This window comes from Eleutherodactylus coqui, chromosome 4, assembly GCF_035609145.1.
Source record: "Eleutherodactylus coqui strain aEleCoq1 chromosome 4, aEleCoq1.hap1, whole genome shotgun sequence".
Classification (NCBI taxonomy): domain Eukaryota; kingdom Metazoa; phylum Chordata; class Amphibia; order Anura; family Eleutherodactylidae; genus Eleutherodactylus; species Eleutherodactylus coqui.
The window spans coordinates 109,673,964-109,696,171 of record NC_089840.1 but is presented as its reverse complement, the minus strand read 5'-3'; the positions used below and the strand labels follow the sequence as shown (position 1 = coordinate 109,696,171).

General features: G+C 45.1%; 1 protein-coding gene across 2 annotated transcripts in view; it reads right to left on the bottom strand.

Annotated features, from left to right (window-relative positions):
- The window catches only part of LOC136625622 (amine oxidase [flavin-containing] B-like), a 103,616-nt gene that overhangs the window by 9,027 nt on the left and 72,381 nt on the right, over nucleotides 1-22,208 (bottom strand). For both annotated transcript variants that reach the window (XM_066599976.1, XM_066599977.1), the window contains 2 exons: nucleotides 18,383-18,494; nucleotides 15,347-15,409 (listed from right to left, as the gene is read on the bottom strand). In XM_066599976.1, coding sequence (XP_066456073.1) covers nucleotides 15,347-15,409; nucleotides 18,383-18,494 — 175 coding nt within the window. The remainder of the gene's footprint in view (nucleotides 1-15,346; nucleotides 15,410-18,382; nucleotides 18,495-22,208) is intronic.

Below are 22,208 nucleotides of genomic sequence, written 5' to 3'. Positions count from 1 at the left end.
TGAATCCAGCTAAGCTACTCAGACTGCCACTCTTATCATCATTCTGCCACCATTGCATGTCAAAGTAGCTGAAAAATTCTATTGCGCAAAATAAAACTCATATTTTAAGCAGTAATAACTTATAATCAATGCAATCCAACTCAGCTATGAATTTATCAATGTGTACTCCATAGAAATGTTTCTCATTATTCACATTATGGACCCAAAAGGATGCATAGCTCTTAAGATACAATGAGTCAAAAATGGCAAAAAACACTTTTTTGCTAATTTTTCCCTTTTTCAAAGGAGAAAATCGGAATGTACTCCATTTTTTATTTTTTTTCATTTTTGTTCTATTTGGAAGAGAATTTTTTGCTCTACAAGATTCGATGTTTTTCATTTTGTTCCCAGACCTTCTAGATGGGAAAATATCAATGCCTGTGAAGGTCCTATGCACTCGCGGAGGTCAAATAATAAAATAAGTGTAAGTTTTGCATGGATGTATAATTAGTTTAGAAATCATGAGAAGGTAAATTATTTTTGGAATGAGACAACTTTTTGTGCTCAAGAAACTTATGTGATCAAAAATTGCATGGCGAGTTCAGGTGAGCCACAAGCTTTGGCCTAAGATGGTCAGAATATCATTGAGTGTTGCATAATGATTGTGGTATATTACAGTGATCACTGGGCTTATTTAGCACTCTATCCATATTGGATATTAAGATTATCTAAGACTAGCATTTGTGTAATAAATAACTAGTTATGTGATCAAAAATTGCATGGCGAGTTCAGGTGAGCCACAAGCTTTGGCTTAAGATGGTCAGAATATCATTGAGTGTTGCATTATGATTGTGGTATATTACAGTGATCACTGGGCTTATTTAGCACTCTATCCATAACTAGTTATTTATTACACATATGCTAGCCTTAGATAATCTTAGTATCCAATATGGATAGAGTGCTAAATAAGCCCAGTGATCACTGTAATATACCACAATCATTATGCAACACTCAATGATATTCTGACCATCTTAGGCCAAAGCTTGTGGCTCACCTGAACTCGCCATGCAATTTTTGATCACATAAGTTTCTTGAGCACAAAAAGTTGTCTCATTCCAAAAATAATTTACCTTCTCATGATTTCTAAACTAATTATACATCCATGCAAAACTTACACTTATTTTATTATTTGACCTCCGCGAGTGCATAGGACCTTCACAGGCATTGATATTTTCCCATCTAGAAGGTCTGGGAACAAAATGAAAAACATCGAATCTTGTAGAGCAAAAAATTCTCTTCCAAATAGAACAAAAATGAAAAAAAATAAAAATGGAGTACATTCCGATTTTCGCCTTTGAAAAAGGGAAAAATTAGCAAAAAAGTGTTTTTTGCCATTTTTGACTCATTGTATCTTAAGAGCTATGCATCCTTTTGGGTCCATAATGTGAATAATGAGAACCATTTCTATGGAGTACACATTGATAAATTCATAGCTGAGTTGGATTGCATTGATTATAAGTTATTACTGCTTAAAATATGAGTTTTATTTTGCGCGATAGAATTTTTCAGCTACTTTGACATGCAATGATGGCAGAATGATGATAAGAGTGGCAGTCTGAGGAGCTTAGCTGGATTCAGCACCAAAAGTTCTCCTAGTGTGTGACGTTTCATTGCTCTAGAGTCATTGGAACTGGCTTGGCAATGGATTGAAATCGCCACTTTTTTCAGGTTGCGCGCTGTAATCACATGACAACCCCCTAGATTAAGACCTGTAGCTCGTGAACCAAAGCACTTTGAAGCCTAATATTCTGGCTATCTTAGTTTAGGGTCAGGGTCTATCTTTGTGCAAAGTTTCATTGAAATCTGAGATGGTCGACCGGGAGCGTTGGTTGAACTGACACGGAATGACCCAAAATCAACTTAAGGATTTTTTGGCGATGGCAGTCTCCACGTGCCGTAAGACATCTTCTGGCCTCCTGCATGTAGAGTCAAGACACTTCTGGTTGTCTCAAATCGTTTCAACGATTTGTGAATATAGGATTTTGTTGGTGCACTTCCTTCACCATACTTATTCCAAAATGCCCTTTGTCATTGTTTAAATCAACCCCTTTCGCCAGTTTTCACAAAAAAAAAAAACAGATGATTTTCCAATGAGTACGTTTGTGGCATACCAAGTTAAATCCCTGTTTGGTGGTTTCATTTCGACATCATGGGTACAGTCTACGTTGCTGAGAGGTGTGATGGTTCGATAGATGTAAGAGATTTATGAAACGACCTTACACAAAAAACTGTCTTAGTTGCCCATAGCAGCCAATCACAAACCTGTTCACATTCCGCATAAGTTGTATTCACTATTTTACTCTAAAATGCTCAGAGTGCAGAAAACATGCTCTGTCTGCTCATTATTGCCAGAAGCATCTAAGGAGCATATGTTTTTATCAGTACCAGAGCATACTTTGCAGAGTATAATGTGTGTGTGCTCGCTATGCTCTATCTAAGGGCAAATGCCCACGGCAGGATTTATTTCGCAGCTATTAGGTTATATTGAACCTAAAAGCTCAATTTTCATGCTGTGGAATTCCACTGTGGAATGCCGCAGCGTGAAAGAAACCGCGGCATGCTCTAATTGCTGTGGGAATACGCGCGTCCGGCTCCCCTTGTAAGGAAGCCGTCCATCACACTTTACTTCCATTGTAGCACACTGGAAGTATCGCGTGATTATGCATCCCCGCCCACCACCGTCGTGTCATCCCGCACTGCCGGCGCAACACGCGCTGTGCTGCACATGTGCACCAACTTGAGTGACGGAAATAGTGCGGCGAATCCGGGAAGTTAGTATGGGGGTTTTGGGGGCGCCGTGGCAGATTCCGCTGCGATATTCCGCTAGCAGAGTCCTCCATGGCCGTGGACATGAGGCCTAAAAGCAGAGTTGAAAGCAGAGCATTAAAATGGTGGCAACCAGCTCCACAGCTTTGGTCCAATTTATCCTGCACAGACAGTGGTACAGCATGGAAATGGATGCAGGATCCGCAGAGATGTACCAGTCTGGAGCCATTTTCCTGTGAGATGATTATTTAGAAGCACGTGTAGACTGATGATGGAAGCATGGAGAAGTTAAAGTATTTAGTTGGCCCACTGCAGATTTTTCAATTTAACAAGTGAACATTAAGATCACTTCTACACAGACACCGAGATATCACCGTGTGAATATCGCAGCACTATCGTATCTGTGTTCTGTGCGATATCACTGCACTTTCTCACGCTGATATTGCGATTTTGTGTTGCTACAAAGTCGCACGTGGTGCTACAAAGTCGCGCAACGTTGTAGCACCACATGCGAGAATTTTCAGGGTGAAGTGCTTGAAATATAAGCCTTACCCCAAAATTAAGCCCTAGCTGGCTAAAAAAAAATTTAAAAATTAGAAATACATCACCTAAGAGGCGCTGTCCGGCACTTGATTAAAGTTCTACGGCATAGCTTCCTGGTCAGGATTTTGAAAAACCCCGCCTCTATTGAATGGCTGTGATTGGTTCATTGAGCGCTGGCTCTGTTTGACTGAATGCCGTGGCACTCAGCAAATCAGAAGCAAAACTTTCTGGTGGTGGAGTTTGTCAAAATCCTGACCAGTAAGCTATGCCAGAAAAGAGAAAACTTCAATCAAGTGCCGCACAGCTTCGGGAGTTGTGAGCCGGAGTCAGACAGCGCCTTTTAGGTGGTGTATTTCTTTTTTTTTTTTAGGCAGCTAGGGCTTATTTTTGGGATTTTACAGTAGGATATCCTACTAAAAAAGTTGCATCGCACCGCATAAAAACGGCATTTTCGTACGATGCTATGCAATAGAAAGGAAGGATCTGAAGGGAAACATGGGCTACAAAAGATCGCAAATTATGGCTGTATAGAGCATGCCGCAAAACATCAATCATGTGAAAGAACCCTGTTGGAAAGCATTGGCTTCACATACTTGCCATTTGTAGCACTGTCGCATTGCGAGAAAATCGCACAATTTGTCTCCCGTGTGGAAGAGGCTTAATGTTCAGCTTGTTGCTATTAATGGCTGAATAATTTACAATAATTGGTTACATCTGTTTCAACCGTCTAGTCACATGATATGTGATATGGCTGCTGGTGCTCGATATGTTCATCATTGTATCTGTTGGACCATGAGCGCCCTGTGCTCCAGCAGGTCGCATGATTCACTTTATGATGTCTTGGGTTACTCTGGGAGTAATCCAACAGCGTTATTATGAGTATACCTATAGTGCTCTTGAAGAATGAAAGCGGCTCTGTGATTAGTTACTATAAGCACCAAAGACAGTTTTTCTTTTAGGCAGTTTTCATAAATCTACTCCATGATCTTCATCCATGTCACTTTTAATAGGGAAGCAGACAGAAATTGCTAAGTTAGTGAGGAATGTTTTGGTTTCCTAGTGAGAGAATCACCCTGTAGAATTGCTAATAACAGATGACACAATACAGTCTATTGGCTCAACTCTAAAATGCTATCTGCTATCTGATCTACTGGCCTTGTCACAGCCATCTGCTGGCCCATACAGAATGGGACTATTTTAACATTCTGAAAAGCATTCATTTCACTTTTTGCAATTTGAATATACAGTACACAAGAGCAGATAATTGGTCATATGAGAGTATAAGTGTACATAATAATCGCTAAATGTAAATAGGTGAGTTGTTCTGTGGAGGCCATCCCCTGCCTTTCACCCTCGTAAACACAAACTGATTGCCCTTTTGCTCGATACAGCGAAAGCCCTGATCCCTCTGATGTGGAAGCAGCAAGATGCTCCTACTCTGACTCTCTGGAGGGACAGAGCGGATCTTTTGGCGAACTTGGAAGAGCTCTCCAGTTGGTCTAAGGGGACCGATGATAATTTTCTAAAAATTTGGAGCCCAAGGCGAGCTATTAGGAGCGACGTGGTCGGAGGGTCTCCCAGTGCCGGCGACATGCAGCAGTCAGTTCTATCTTAGCCCTACTGGCTCCAGAGGGTCCTTGCGCTTAACCCTTCCTCTCCCTCCTCCTCCATTACTGGCTTAGAATGAAGCTGACATCGGGAACGTCATTGGGGGCGCAGCTGGTGAGAGCCCCAGCGTTGGAAATACCTTCCCCCCTCACGGGAGCTCACTCTCCCCTCACCCTCCCTCGTTTCCCCTCCATCACCCATCCTCTCTTAACCCTTCCCATTCCCCCCCTTTTGTCTTCCACAGTATGTTCTGTTTGAACAGGTCCTTGCAATAATTACTCACAATACTGGCCACGGTTGAGACCTGATGATCCCCTCTTTCTCTTTCTTAACCCAAAGATACTGTACATGCCCAGCGGTAATGTCTAGATATAGCAGATTGTTAATGCATATGTTTATCCTTGTCTACAGTTCTACATATGTACGGTACACTGTAAAATTCTCTTTTGTCTTTTATTGTGAAAATTTCAATAAAAATTGATTTAAAAAAAATAAATAAATGTAAATAGGTGAAGCAATAGAATGATTAGTGATCAAACACTCATTGATTGTCTAAATGATTGCCTATAGGAAAATAAGAATAATTGTTCACTGATAGAGCATTGCAGCATGTAAACATCGATTGTTCCATGAACAATAGGTCCACAAGTAACATGTCATACAGGATGCCCATTGGATGCAGTCATGTAATCATGTCATCCAATGACTTTGTAACTGTACTTTGAAGAGTAAAGTAATCTTTACTCTTCACTCTTGAGGGCTTATTCAGACCTGTGTATATGGGCTGGGTATGCACTGTCCCTCCCATTAACCGACTCTCTGCTTCTTTCCTCCCCTCCAAGCGGTTTGCAATGGGAGTGGGTGGGGGACGGGGCGGAGCAATAGGGGTGGGTGGGTGGTGAAGGGCTTTACCACAAGAAGTAGACTTCTGCCCCTGTGAAATAGTATATTTCCCAGAATATTGTACTGGATCAAGTAAAAGGGAAAGGATATATAACCAAATCAATGATACTAAAAGCATAAATGTAGTGTTTCTATTCTGTTGTAGCATTAATTTAACACTCTCTGCAACATAAAAGATGTGTAAAATGTAGTTTTATACATTTTCCTGTTGAGCCGTTTCCTACAATGAGAATCTGTCTACAGATTTATGCTATATCCAATAAAGACAAATGACCGCCGTGTACTTATTGTAAGAGCTGTTTGTAGGTAGGAATACTCTTTAGAATTGTTAGAAATATTCAGACGGAGCATATTGTGATGAGAATAGGCTGCTCATCTATCCATCCATTATCAGTAGAGATGAGCGAACGTACTCATCCGAGCTTGATACTCGTTCGAGTATTAGCGTGTTCGAGATGCTCGTTACTAGAGGCGAGCACCATGCGATGTTCGAGTTACTTTCACTTTCATCTCTGGGACGTTAGCGCGCTTTTCTGGCCAATAAAAAGACAGGGAAGGCATTACAACTTCCCCCTGTGACGTTCAAGCCCTATAGCACCCCCCTGCAGTGAGTGGCTGGCGAGATCAGGTGTCACCCGAGTATATAAATCGGCCCCTCCCGAGGCTCGCCAGAGATGCATTCTGACATAGTTCAGGGAAAGTGCTGTTTTGCTGGAGTTGCTATAGGGAGAGTGTTAGGAGTTATTTTAGGCTTCAAGAACCCCAACGGTCCTTCTTAGGGCCACATCTGACCGTGTGCAGTACTGTTGAGGCTGCTTTTTGCAGTGTTGCACATTTTTTTTTTGTATATTGGCCGTGCAGAGCATTGCGTCCTCAGTCTGCAGTAATTTTACATAGTATAGGGCCAGTAGTGCTGAGGCAGGGACAGTGAAAAAGGTGAAAGACATATACTGTCTATATAGGCAGTGGGCTTTTCCAAAAAAATTTGGGAAAAAACATTCTATTTGGGCTGCCTGTGACCGTCCTGAGTGTACTGTGTCTCTGCTGGGGGTAGTAGTCCTAATTAATACGCAGCCAGCTAAGTGTTACAGCAGGCTTGCGCAAAATTCTTTCCTGGCTCTGCGTTAGCCGTTAAATCACCGCTGTCATCCTGTCCAGAGGGAAACAGTCTGCAGTAATTTTACATAGTATAGGGCCAGTAGTGCTGAGGCAGGGACAGTGAAAAAGGTGAAAGACGTATACTGTCTATATAGGCAGTGGGCTTTTCCAAAAAAATTTGGGAAAAAACATTCTATTTGGGCTGCCTGTGACCGTCCTGAGTGTACTGCGTCTCTGCTGGGGGTAGTAGACCTAATTAATACGCAGCCAGCTAAGTGTTACAGCAGGCTTGCGCAAAATTCTTTCCTGGCTCTGCGTTGGCCGTTACATCACCGCTATCATCCTGTCCAGAGGGAAACAGTCTGTAGTAATTTTACATAGTATAGGGCCAGTAGTGCTGAGGCAGGGACAGTGAAAAAGGTGAAAGACGTAGACTGTCTATATAGGCAGTGGGCTTTTCAAAAGAAATTTGGGAAAAAACATTCTATTTGGGCTGCCTGTGACCGTCCTGAGTGTACTGCATCTCTGCTGGGGGTAGTAGTCCTAATTAATATGCAGCCAGCTAAGTGTTACAGCAGGCTTGCGTAAAATTCTTTCCTGGCTCTGCGTTGGCCGTTACATCACCGCTGTCATCCTGTCCAGAGGGAAACAGTCTGCAGTAATTTTACATAGTCCAGGGCCAGTAGTGGTGAGGCAGGGACAGTGAAAGAGATATACTGTCTATATAGGCAGTGGGCTTTTCAAAAGAAATTTTGGAAAAAACATTCTATTTGGGCTGCCTGTGACCGTCCTGAGTGTACTGCGTCTCTGCTGGGGGTAGTAGTCCTAATTAATACGCAGCCAGCTAAGTGTTACAGCAGGCCTGTGCAAAATTCTTTCCTGGCTCTGCGTTGGCCGTTACATCACCGCTGTCATCCTGTCCAGAGGGAAACAGTCTGCAGTAATTTTACATAGTATAGGGCCAGTAGTGCTGATGCAGGGACAGTGAAAAAGGTGAAAGACGTAGACTGTCTATATAGGCAGTGGGCTTTTCAAAAGAAATTTGGGAAAAAACATTCTATTTGGGCTGCCTGTGACCGTCCTGAGTGTACTGCGTCTCTGCTGGGGGTAGTAGTCCTAATTAATATGCAGCCAGCTAAGTGTTACAGCAGGCTTGCGCAAAATTCTTTCCTGGCTCTGCGTTGGCCGTTACATCACCGCTGTCATCCTGTCCAGAGGGAAACAGTCTGCAGTAATTTTACATAGTCCAGGGCCAGTAGTGGTGAGGCAGGGACAGTGAAAGAGATATACTGTCTATATAGGCAGTGGGCTTTTCAAAAGAAATTTTGGAAAAAACATTCTATTTGGGCTGCCTGTGACCGTCCTGAGTGTACTGCGTCTCTGCTGGGGGTAGTAGTCCTAATTAATACGCAGCCAGCTAAGTGTTACAGCAGGCCTGTGCAAAATTCTTTCCTGGCTCTGCGTTGCCCGTTACATCACCGCTGTCATCCTGTCCAGAGGGAAACAGTCTGCAGTAATTTTACATAGTATAGGGCCAGTAGTGCTGATGCAGGGACAGTGAAAAAGGTGAAAGACGTAGACTGTCTATATAGGCAGTGGGCTTTTCAAAAGAAATTTGGGAAAAAACATTCTATTTGGGCTGCCTGTGACCGTCCTGAGTGTACTGCGTCTCTGCTGGGGGTAGTAGTCCTAATTAATACGCAGCCAACTGAGTGTTACAGCAGGCTTGTGCAAAATTCTTTCCTGGCTCTGCGTTGCCCGTTACATCACCGCTGTCATCCTGTCCAGAGGGAAACAGTCTGCAGTAATTTTACATAGTATAGGGCCAGTAGTGCTGAGGCAGGGACAGTGAAAAAGGTGAAAGATGTATACTGTCTATATAGGCAGTGGGCTTTTCAAAAGAAATTTGGGAAAAAACATTCTATTTGCGCTGCCTGTGACCGTCCTGAGTGTACTGTGTCTCTGCTGGGGGTAGTAGTCCTAATTAATACGCAGCCAGCTAAGTGTTACAGCAGGCTTGCGCAAAAGTCTTTCCTGGCTCTGCGTTGGCCGTTACATCCCGCTGTCATCCTGTCCAGAGGGAAACAGTCTGCAGTAATTTTACATAGTCCAGGGCCAGTAGTGCTGAGGCAGGGACAGTGAAAGAGATATACTGTCTATATAGGCAGTGGGCTTTTCCAAAAAAATTTGGGAAAAAACATTCTATTTGGGCTGCCTGTGACCGTCCTGAGTGTACTGCGTCTCTGCTGGGGGTAGTAGTCCTAATTAATACGCAGCCAGCTAAGTGTTACAGCAGGCTTGCGCAAAATTCTTTCCTGGCTCTGCGTTACCCGTTACATCACCGCTGTCATCCTGTCCAGAGGGAAACAGTCTGCAGTAATTATACATAGTATAGGGCCAGTAGTGCTGAGGCAGGGACATTGAAAAAGGTGAAAGACATATACTGTCTATATAGGCAGTGGGCTTTTCAAAAGAAATTTGGGAAAAAACATTCTATTTGGGCTGCCTGTGACCGTCCTGAGTGTACTGCGTCTCTGCTGGGGGTAGTAGTCCTAATTAATACACAGCCAGCTAAGTGTTACAGCAGGCTTGCGCAAAATTCTTTCCTGGTTCTGCGTTGCCCATTACATCACCACTGTCATCCTGTCCAGAGGGAAACAGTCTGCAGTAATTTTACATAGTATAGGGCCAGTAGTGGTGAGGCAGGGACAGTGAAAGAGATATATTGTCTATATAGACAGTGGGCTTTTCCAAAAAAATTTGGAAAAAACTTTCTATTTGGGCTGCCTATGACCGTCCTCAGTGTACTGCGTCTGTGCTGGGGGTAGTAGTCCTAATTAATACGCAGCCAGCTAAGTGTTACAGCAGGCTTGTGCAAAATTCTTTCCTGGCTCTGCTGTGCGTTCCGTAAGCGAAGTCAGCCTCCAACCACAGGCCAATAAGCGGCACATTTAATTACAGCGTTCTGTTTCTGCACTACTGGTAATACACCATGCTGAGGGGTAGGGGTAGGCCTAGAGGACGTGGACGCTGGCGAGGACGCGGAGGCCCAAGTCAGGGTGTGGGCACAGGCCGAGCTCCTGATCCAGGTGTATCGCAGCCGACTGCTGCGGGATTAGGAGAGAGGCACGTTTCTGGCGTCCCCACATTCATCTCACAATTAATGGGTCCACGCGGTAGACCTTTATTAGAAAATGAGCAGCATGAGCAGGTCCTGTCGTGGATGGCAGAAAGTGCATCCAGCAATCTATCGACCACCCAGAGTTCTGCGCCGTCCACTGCTGCAACTCTGAATCCTCTGGCTGCTGCTCCTCCTTCCTCCCAGCCTCCTCACTCCATTACAATGACACATTCTGAGGAGCAGGCAGACTCCCAGGAACTGTTCTCGGGCCCCTGTCCAGAATGGGCAGCAATGGTTCCGAATCCTCTGCCACTGGAGGAGTTTGTCGTGACCGATGCCCAACCTTTGGAAAGTTCCCGGGGTCCGGGGGATGAGGCTGGGGACTTCCGGCAACTGTCTCAAGAGCTTTCAGTGGGTGAGGAGGACGATGACGATGAGACACAGTTGTCTATCACTCAGGTAGTAGTAATTGGAGTAAGTCCGAGGGAGGAGCGCACAGAGGATTCGGAGGAAGAGCAGCAGGACGATGAGGTGACTGACCCCACCTGGTTTGCTACGCCTACTGAGGACAGGTCTTCAGAGGGGGAGGCAAGTGCAGCAGCAGGGCAGGTTGGAAGAGGCAGTGCGGTGGCCAGGGGTAGAGGCAGGGACAGACCGAATAATCCACCAACTGTTTCCCAAAGCGCCCCCTCGCGCCATGCCACCCTGCAGAGGCCGAGGTGCTCAAAGGTCTGGCAGTTTTTCACTGAGAGTGCAGACGACCGACGAACAGTGGTATGCAACCTTTGTCGCACCAAGATCAGCCGGGGAGCCACCACCACCAGCCTCACCACCACCAGCATGCGCGGACATATGATGGCCAAGCCTCCGACCAGGTGGGACGAAGGCCGTTCACCGCCTCCGGTTTGCACCGCTGCCTCTCCCCCTGTGCCCCAACCTGCCACTGAGATCCAACCCCCCTCTCAGGACATAGGCACTACCGTCTCCTGGCCTGCACCCACACCCTCACCTCCGCTGTCCTCAGCCCCATCCACCAATGTCTCTCAGCGCACCGTCCAGCCGTCACTAGCGCAAGTGTTGGAGCGCAAGCGCAAGTACGCCGCCACGCACCCGCACGTTCAAGCGTTAAACGTGCACATAGCCAAATTTATCAGCCTGGAGATGCTGCCGTATAGGGTTGTGGAAACGGAGTCTTTCAAAAGTATGATGGCGGCGGCGGCCCCGCGCTACTCAGTTCCCAGTCGCCACTACTTTTCCCGATGTGCCATCCCAGCCCTGCACGACCACGTCTCCCGCAACATTGTACACGCCCTCACCAACGCGGTTACTGCCAAGGTCCACTTAACAACGGACACGTGGACAAGCACAGGCGGGCAGGGCCACTATATCTCCCTGACGGCACATTGGGTGAATTTAGTGGAGGCTGGGACAGAGTCAGAGCCTGGGACCGCTCACGTCCTACCCACCCCCAGAATTGCGGGCCCCAGCTCGGTGGTGGTATCTGCGGTGGTGTATGCTTCCTCCACTAAACCACCCTCCTCCTCCTCCGCCTCCTCCTACGCAACCTCTGTCTCGCAATCAAGATGTGTCAGCAGCAGCACGTCGCCAGCAGTCGGTGTCGCGCGGCACGGCAGCACAGCGGTGGGCAAGCGTCAGCAGGCCGTGCTGAAATTACTCAGCTTAGAAGAGAAGAGGCACACGGCCCACGAACTGCTGCAGGGTCTGACAGAGCAGACTGACCGCTGGCTTGCGCCGCTGAGCCTCCAACCGGGCATGGTCGTGTGTGACAACGGCCGTAACCTGGTGGCGGCTCTGCAGCTCGGCTGCCTCATGCACGTGCCATGCCTGGCCCACATCTTTCATTTGGTGGTTCAGCGCTTTCTGAAAAGCTACCCACGCTTGTCAGACCTGCTCGGAAAAGTGCGCCGGCTCTGCGCACATTTCCGCAAGTCCCACACGGACGCTGCCACCCTGCGCACCCTGCAACACCGGTTTAATCTGCCAGTGCACCGACTGCTGTGCGACGTGCCCACACGGTGGAACTCTACGCTCCACATGTTGGCCAGGCTCTATGAGCAGAGTAGAGCTATAGTGGAATACCAACTCTAACATGGGCGGCGCAGTGGGAGTCAGCCTCCTCAATTCTTTACAGAAGAGTGGGCCTGGTAGGCAGACATCTGCCAGGTCCTTGGAAACTTTGAGGAGTCTACCCAGATGGTGAGCGGCGATGCTGCAATCATTAGCGTCACCATTCCTCTGCTATTCCTCTTGAGAAGTTCCCTGCAAAGCATAAAGGCAGACGCTTTGCGCTCGGAAACGGAGGCGGGGGAAGACAGTATGTCGCTGGATAGTCAGAACACCCTCCTGTCTATATCTCAGCGCGTTGAGGAGGAGGAGGAGGAGCATGAGGAGGAGGGGGAAGAGACAGCTTGGCCCACTGCTGAGGGTACCCATGCTGCTTGCCTGTCATCCTTTCAGAGTGTATGGCCGAGTAGGAGGAGGAGGAGGAGGATCCTGAAAGTGAACTTGCTAGTGAGGACAGCCATGTGTTGCGTACAGGTACCCTGGCACACATGGCTGACTTCATGTTAGGATGCCTTTCTCGTGACCCTTGCGTTACACGCATTCTGGCCACTACGGATTACTGGGTGTACACACTGCTCGACCCACGGTATAAGGAGAACCTTTCGACTCTCATACCCGAAGAGGAAAGGGGTTCGAGAGTGATGCTATACCACAGGACCCTGGCGAACAAACTGATGGTAAAATTCCCATCCGACAGCGCTAGTGGCCGAAGGCGCAGTTGCGAGGGCCAGGTAGCAGGGGAGGCGCGGAGATCAGGCAGCATGTACAGCACAGGCAGGGGAACACTCTCTAAGGCCTTTGACAGCTTTCTGGCTCCCCAGCAAGACTGTGTCACTGCTCCCCAGTCAAGGCTGAGTCGGCGGGAGCACTGTAAAAGGATGGTGAGGGAGTACGTAGGCGATCGCACGACCATCCTCCGTGACGCCTCTGCCCCCTACAACTACTGGGTGTCGAAGCTGGACACGTGGCCTGAACTCGCGCTGTATGCCCTGGAGGTGCTTGCTTGTCCTGCGGCTAGCGTCTTGTCAGAGAGGGTGTTTAGTGCGGCTGGGGGAATCATCACAGATAAGCGTACCCGCCTGTCAACCGACAGTGCCGACAGGCTTACACTCATCAAGATGAACAAAGCCTGGATTTCCCCAGACTTCTGTTCTCCACCAGCGGACAGCAGCGATACCTAAACAATACGTAGGCTGCACACGCGGATGGAAGCATCGTTCTCCATCACCATCAAAAACGGGGACCTTTTAGCTTCATCAATCTGTGTATTCTATTCATCCTCCTCCTCCTGCTCCTCCTCCTGAAACCTCACGTAATCACGCCGAACGGGCAATTTTTCTTAGGCCCACAAGGCTCAGTCATATAATTTTTGTAAACAATTTTTATACGTTTCAATGCTCATTAAAGCGTTGAAACTTGCACCTGAACCAATTTTTATTTTAACTGGGCTGCCTCCAGGCCTAGTTACAAATTAAGCCACATTAACCAAAGCGATTAATGGTTTCACCTGCCCTCTTGGTTGGGCATGGGCAATTTTTCTGAGGTACATTAGTACTGTTGGTGCACCAATTTTTTTGGGCCCTCGCCTACAGTGTAATCCAATTAATGTTTTGCCCACCTGCATTAAAGCTGACGTTACATCAGCTGTGCTGGGCACTGTAATGGGATATATTTATGTACTGCCGGTGGCTTCCTGGGACCCACCCATGCTGTCGGTCCACATGGACTTCCCATTAGGGAGATGTACGTGCCTGTGTCTATGTATTAAAAACCCCGGTCTGACTGGGGCATGCAGTGTGGGCCGAAGCCCACCTGTATTTTATCTGACGTTACCTCAGCTGTGCAGGGCATTGCAATGGGATATATTTATGTACCGCCGGTGGCTTCCTGGCACCCACCCATGCTGTCGGTCCACACGGAGTTGTAACTGCATGTGTCCACTTCTAAAGAACCCCAGTCTGACTGGGGCATGCAGTGTGGGCCGAAGCCCACCTGCATTAAACATGACATTACCTCAGCTGTGATGGGCAATGCAATGGGATATATTTATGTACCGCCGGTGGCTTCCTGGCACCCACCCATGCTGTCGGTCCACACGGAGTTGTAACTGCATGTGTCCACTTCTAAAGAACCCCAGTCTGACTGGGGCATGCAGTGAGGGCCGAAGCCCACCTGCATTAAACCTGACATTACCTCAGCTGTTATGGGCAATGCAATGGGATATATTTATGTACCGCCGGTGGGTTCCAGGGAGCCACCCATGCTGTGGGTGCACACGGAATTCCCATTGCGGAGTTGTACATGCCTGTGACTATTTATAAAAAACCGCGGTCTGACTGGGGCATGCAGACACCTTGACAGAATGAATAGTGTGTGGCACATAGGTTCCCCATTGCTATGCCCACGTGTGCAGCTCCTGATGGCGGTGGCACAGGATTGGATTTCTCATTGCTTCTGTACAGCATTGTGGGCTATCGCCCTGCCCCTTTTAAAGACGGTCGCTGCCTAGCCATGCCAACCCTCTGCAGTGTGTGCCTGCTGTTCCTCCTCATGGCAGACGCACTTATAAATAGACATGAGGGTGGTGTGGCATGAGGGCAGCTGAAGGCTGCGCAGGGACACTTTGGTGTGTGCTGTGGACACTGGGTCATGCGGGGCGGGGGGGGGGGGTGGGCAGCATGTAACCCAGGAGAAGTGGCAGCGGAGTGTCATGCAGGCAGTGATTGTGCTTTGTTGGAGGTAGTGTGGTGCTTAGCTAAGGTATGCATTGCTAATGAGGGCTTTTCAGAAGTAAAAGTTGTTGGGAGGGGGGGGGGGGCACTCTTGCCGCTATTGTGGCTTAATAGTGGGACCTGGGAACTTGAGATGCAGCCCAACATGTAGCCCCTCGCCTGCCCTATCCGTTGCTGTGTCGTTCCCATCACTTTCTTGAATTGCCCAGATTTCCACAAATGGAAACCTTAGCGAGCATCGGCGATATACAAAAATGCTCGGGTCGCCCATTGACTTCAATGGGGTTCGTTACTCGAAACGAACCCTCGAGCATCGCGAAAATTTCGTCCTGAGTAACGAGCACCCGAGCATTTTGGTGCTCGCTCATCTCTAGTGCTCGCTCATCTCTAATTATCAGTAAGGGATGCAATATAAATACTTGGATTTTTTTTTTTCCTTTGTTACACTTACCACGGACTCTGGCTCTGGTACCCATATCTGGTCCTCTCCAATTAGTCCCATTTTGCACATAACCTGCAAGAACATGAGTAATGAAACTGATATAATGTAGTCAGATAACAATGATTTACTATTGATAAACTACATTCTACTTTTCAGTATGTTTTACAATAAATTAAGTATTTTATCTGATCAGGAGTTAAATGATTTCAGAAATGAGTAGAAAACCATAGTCAAGGACATAAATACCACAAAGGCAGCCATATCCCTTTTTATTGGACTAGTGTAAAGGTAACACTACCTTTTCAGAAGAAGATAAAGCAGAAGAGTGAAACACTCAATAGAGGGACTGAATCACCAAAATGCTGATTACTATTGCTATTTATTGTATGCCCTATACATTTATGCTTTACAATACTTCTGCAATATTGTGTTAGCACTAAAATATCTGTCTGCTATAGCACAAACCCTTCCCAACATGTGACATACATGTGCATCTCATGTTGCAAGGGAGTGTATGGAGTTAGCTCAGGAGTTGAGACTGGTCCATACGCAGCAGATGCCAGCTGTGTTCTACAGTTGACAAATGTCTGCAATGGCCAGGATCAAAGATCACTCCAATCCTGATCATTTAACCCTTTAGATGCCACAATTAATAGTGATTGCAGCATCTAAGCAGTTAGACAGAAGGAGGGAGCTCTGATTGTTTTTTACCCCTGCAATGTAATTTCAAGGTGTCTAGGAGTTGTCATGACATCTGGGAAAGTGGAAAAGGCCCTAGGCCTGCCATGTTATTGTAGTATTCCCTTTAAGCCCTGCCAGAGAGCCACAATACAGTACAATGCAGGAGAATTACACAAGTGCTCAAGTGATTGCAAGTTCACGTCCCCTAGTCAGACTAAAAGGTTTGCTCAAAAATTTTTAAATACAAAAAAATGAATATTAAAATCTCACATCTGATTTCCCATTTATCACATGAAAGATGTAAAATATGAAAATAATTGGTATAATCACATCCATAAAAAATCAAATTACTAAAATATAATCTTATACTATGAAATTACATTGTTAAGAAAAGCAAAAAAACCCTGTAATGCCAGAGTTAGAATTGCTGTTTTCTGGTGATATTATTTTCAAAAAAAAGTGATCAAAAAGCCCTATGTGCCAATAAAGGCTGTAGCTCACCCTGCAAAGAACAAGCTATTTCGCTGCTCTGTCAACGGAAAATTGCCAACATAAAAGAACTTTTTATTTTATTAAAGTAGTAGTACAAGTACGGAATGTCCGAATTTGTGTTAGACAGTGAATGTCATGAAAATAAACAATTGCTGTTTATTTCCATTCCCATCAAATACAATTTTTTACTCGTTTCCTCCCAACGTTACCATTACTGTGCTGCAGGAAGAAAGTAACCCCTTAGTGACCAAGCCTGTTTGCGCCTTAATGACCAGGCCAAATTTTGCAAATCTGACTTGTGTCACTTTAACATGGAAAAACACCAGAAAGGTTTTGCACATCCAAGCGATTCTGACATTGTTTTTTCGCCACATGTTGTACTTCATTTAGGTGGAAAAAAAAAAACCAATAGAATTTGTGTTTATTTATTACAAGCGGCAAAATTGGGAAAATTTTGAAAAAATCGTAATTATTTCACATTTCCAACTGCAATATCTTAAATATGTGCAAACATAATATAGAAATTTTTGCTAAGATTTATATTTCCACCCGTTTACTTTATTTTGGGCGCACATTGGAAAAACTTTCGTTTTTTTTAACCATTTAGGAGACGTACAAATTTAACATTACTTTTTAGCATTTTGAGGAACACTTTGTTTTCCTACACCAAGCCAAGATTGGAAAGGCTCATGAGTGTCAGAATAATAGATACCCCCACAAATGACCCCATTTTAAAAACTACACCCCTTAATGTATTCATTACGCTGCCGTGTAAATATTCCCCACTGGAGTGCCCTTGTCACTGAACACCGTGACAGCACTGTCACAGTGTTTAGTGACAAGGAGACTCCCCGCGGGGAGTAAAGAATCCCCTGCCACAGCTGACAATCGCTCTCCTCCGCTCTATGCAGGCTCACCTCTGCTCTTCTTCCCGCTGGCTCTTTGCATTGAGAGAGGGCAGGACAAGGGTGGGGCTAAAGACCCATCCTGCCTCCTCCCATTGCTGGCTGTTGACAAGTGTTGGGATGTGGGTGAATCTAAGCTTCCACCCTCTCCCTGCCACTTGTCCATAGCCATCAATGGGAGGAGGCGGGACAGGACAGCGCTTATCTCCGACCCCGCCCACTTCCATTGCAAAGAGCCAGCAAGGAGGAGAGCAGAGGTGAGCCTGCGATGGGGGGGTGGGGGGGAGAGGGGCGACAGCATGGTCGTCTCGGTGTATATGAGCCGGAACCCATGCCGTCTGAACGGGCGCACAACCGTTTAATTTGTGCACCTGTTCATCAGTTTTATTTCTCCCAACGTGTCGTGTATTGGCCAGCCGTGAAAACGGCGACCGATATACACTCGTGGGAAAAAAGCCATGTATGCTCGCTTTGATTTCAAAGGCCAATTAAGTTTAATATGGGCTAATTGGTGCAAGACATACATCAAAATAGGAACTGCTGAAGGTTTTTTTGTGCAACAGGAATACATGTGCAAAAAATGCACGTGATCAAATGTGTTCTATTCACTGCGTATTGCATGCACAAATTTACACGTGTAATATACAGCACAAATGCGTTCGTGTGAATAAGCCCTTAAGTGTAGATCCCAACTTGTAAGAAATGTAACTTTATCTTTCAGCAGATGCAATAGGATATAACATAAACTACAGGAAGCTTATACAATAGCAAGAGTGTTATTGCTGAGAAGGAAATTGCAATATAATACAAGTCAGTTAAAGGGATTCTTTGGGACTTTAACATCAATGACAAACCTCAACGACTGACGGCTATTAGTACAATAAAGGGGCTGTCGTGTTTCTCAGAGCAGAACATCCCTTCATTGTAAACATACAAGCTTACAATATGCTTCACAATTTTACGTCACCTCTCTGGCTGCCCTTTCTCCAGCTTCTATAGCTCCTTCCATGTATCCACTCCATACTGTAGCAGTCTCTGTACCAGCAAAGTAAAGCCTTCCAACAGGTTTTCGAATCACACTGTGGGAACATATAACATATATCTAGGGTTTATATCCCAGCAATCACGTACAGTAGTGTGAATATGAAGGACATATGAGATATGTGTGTATAATTATATTAGCAAGGATTACTGGCTGGTCGAAACTACTTTTATACATTAAGGACCAAACACTGTAAATTTACGGCGCTTGGTCCTGGGCTTTAAACCCGACCGATAGTAAAATGATGTTGGGAGATTAAAGCCCCTGTTTCTGTAGTCAATCAGAAGCAGGTTGGGTTGTCAGCTGTTAGTCACAGCAGATAACCAGGAGGAGAAGGCAGGAGTGGTTTTTAACCCTTTCTGCCTTCTCCTTTCCCAAGTACACAGAGCTAAATGAGCGCTATGTACTAAAAAGTGAAAGTAAAAGTATAAAGTCCACTACACGAGCAGTCCCATGTCCGCCAGGATTCCCTGCTACAGCAGAGCTGCAGGGCCGTAGTAGACCCTGATCAGCTCTGCCAGTGACTACTGTCACTACAGGGGGATGTTTTCTCCTGTAACTGAGGCTCCTATAAATGCCCCAGCTACAGTGGAAAAGTATCAAATAAAAACAAAACAAAACATGTGAATGTCCCCAAGAGGTCTTATATGACGTCTCTGGGGGACATAGATGGTAAAAAAACATAATTCCACACATCAGTAACACAAAATTACAGAATAAAATAAAAATATATACATAAAAAAGAAAATAACCCAAAACCGACGCCAACCAAAAGCATTGGCGTATGCTCCCTGTAATCCAAAACCATACATATTATATACCAAAACGTCCAAAACAATATGAGGAACCCATTCCTATACTTTATTGTAGCATAAGTATACTAATTAAAGAACAAAAAACTACAAATGTAAAAAAAAATCATGTTTTTAGTTTTATACCCCCAATAAAACTAAAAACCGGTAAACAAAGTCAGTGAAAAAGATATTAAAAATATAGCCCTATATGTCACAGAAGAAAAACACAGCAAAAATAATTTTGGTAGCTTAAGGAAAAAATATAGGGCAGTTAAACCACCACATGGGTAAAATCGCTAAAAAGTGCTGTGCACTGCACTGCTTGGAAACCTTAGATCCTGATATTCATGTGGATGTTACTTTGGCACATACCACCTATCTAAACATTGCTGTAGGGCAAGTACAGCCTTTCATAGCAATGATATTCCCTAGTGGCTGTAGCCTCTTTTAGCAGGATAGTGCATCCTGCCACACTGCAAGAATTGTGCAAGAAATGATTTTGAAGAGTAAAAAAGAGTTCAAGATGTTGACATCGAATTCCCAAGATCTCAGTTCAATTGAGTATCGTTAGAGCCTTGTTTGGCACAGAGTGCTAAGCTCTTGCTCATGGTCTGAAGGTTGTGAGTTCTTTGCCCACTTGGTTCAGGTAGCCTGCTAAAGGTTGACTCAGCCTTCCATCATTCCAAGGTTGGTAAAATGAGTACCCAGTTTGGTGGGGGGTAATAAATAAAAAAATGACCTGAAAGCGCTGCAGAATAAGTTGGTGCTATACAAATAACCATATTTTTTATTTGTGCTAGAAAAGCAAATCTGATGCATGAGGGCTCCATCTCACAATGTACAGGACTTTAAAAAAGCTGCTGGCCATGGTGCTAGATACCACGGGATACCTTCAGAGGTCTTGTAGAGTCCATGCTGTGATAGGTCTGAGCTGTTTTGGCAGGATGAGGGGGAGTTAAACTATATTTTATTATGCAGGGGGGGTAATATTATGGATGATCAGTTTATTAGGATCTTATAATATTTTTGTATTCTAGGTTATAGAATACAAAAAAGGAAATGCTTCAGCTCACCTCATGTAGATGTTTGAAAAATGGACAGGTGAATTTCAACTGGATGCACAGAGAAACCTGAAGCCTGGACTCCACATGGAGAAGTGAAAAAAATTTTGCATGCAGCATCCAGAGAATAAGATAAAACTTCACGTTTATTGCATCATATTAAAAAACCGCAGCCTGTGTGCATATGTGAGAGAATCAGATAGCATGGACACCACCTGTCTGATGTATAGTGCCTTATTGAGTATCACAATTGCCCTCCCTTGTCAGCCTCTTTAATGATAAGGTTGGCATTTCAGGACAGTTCCTTACAGTATGCAGAAAGAAATGCCTTTGAAGAATTGTCCCAAAATGCTATTGTTACGATAGCGTGCAATAATTTACCTATTTTGAGACAAAATTGTACACATTCTGGATGGTGGCGTCAGATTTGTGACGAAAAAGGCACCAATAATCAACAACAAACTTACACACAATACTCAGAACATATCAATTCTAAACTGGTTAAATCTAAAGGGCTGCTTTCGATATGAAAATGGAGTTTGTAGCCTATGCAAAAGGATAGTACAAACAAAAAGGTTTACAATTAGAGATGAGTGAGTATACTCGCTAAGGTACATTACTCGAGTGAGTAGTGCCTTAGCCGAGTATCTCCCCGCTCGTCTCTAAAGATTCGGGGACTGGTAGGAGGCGGGGAGCGGCGGGGGAGAGCGGGAAGGAACGGAGGGGAGATCTCTCTCTCCGTCCCTTCCCCCCACTCCCCGCTGCAACTCACCTGTCACCGGCGCCGGCCCCCGAATCTTTAGAGATGAGCGGGGAGATACTTTGCTAAGGCACTACTCGCTCATCTCTATTTACAATGCCTAATCCCAAATATGGCATACACTTGTTTATCAACTGCAATTCCACCTATGTAGTGTATCTGATTTTTTGTGGTTTGTGTCAATTGCACTATGTGGGGTGCATGTCCAGAAAACGTAAAACTAGGATTGCAGAGCATATTTCTTCCATAACCAATAACAGCCTAAATAGAGGGGGTCGGCCCTTATCGGGCGCTGCCTGGCATTTTGCCATAGATCACACTGGTGATATTACACACTTGCAGGTGATCAGTACAGAAAGGGTGTTCAAACCCACAACAGGAGGTAATTGGCTAAAAAACTATTAGCATAAGAAACCTTTTGGAATCTCAAATTGAATACAAGGACTCTGATGGGTTTGAATTATAGAAATGACCTACTCTACATTTATTGATTATAGGTTCCATGCCTTACTTTTGTGCATTACATTAAGATGTTTGTCTTTTGTGTTTTTTGGGTTGGTTGTATGCTAGGACTTGCTATGGGCATTGCTATAATAATGTTTTGCTTGATTTTCCCAGATTTTTGTTTCTTTTATAACTGATATGCAGGGAGTTAAAATCACACCTGATGGGTCATTTGCATACATGATGTCACTTCCGGAGCTTATTTCTAGACATGATGTAGATTTGTTCAGTATACTATGACTACGGCAGACGTTCTGCCGAAACATGTCAGCAAGTTTGAGGTACCTGTGTGCACACAGGCTGTAGTTTTTAATATGATGCAATAAACATCAAGTTTTACCTTATTCTCTGGATGCTGGATACAATTTTTTTCAATTCTAGGGTATAGACAAGAGTTAGAGCACAGAGTACCTGCCCAATGTGGCTGAAGCCAAGCTTATATGTGGTGAGCGAGGTTCTCAAATAGCTCGTTAATTAACTACAGGATTTTACTGGTAATATCGTAGTTTTACTGATAAGATCACACTGTCATTAACAAACATGGCTGATTGACAAGTTTTTTGAAAACCCTTCCTACTGCAAGTGAACATAAGTTTATACATCTGTGGCTGCTACTCAGTGTTTTCCTAAAG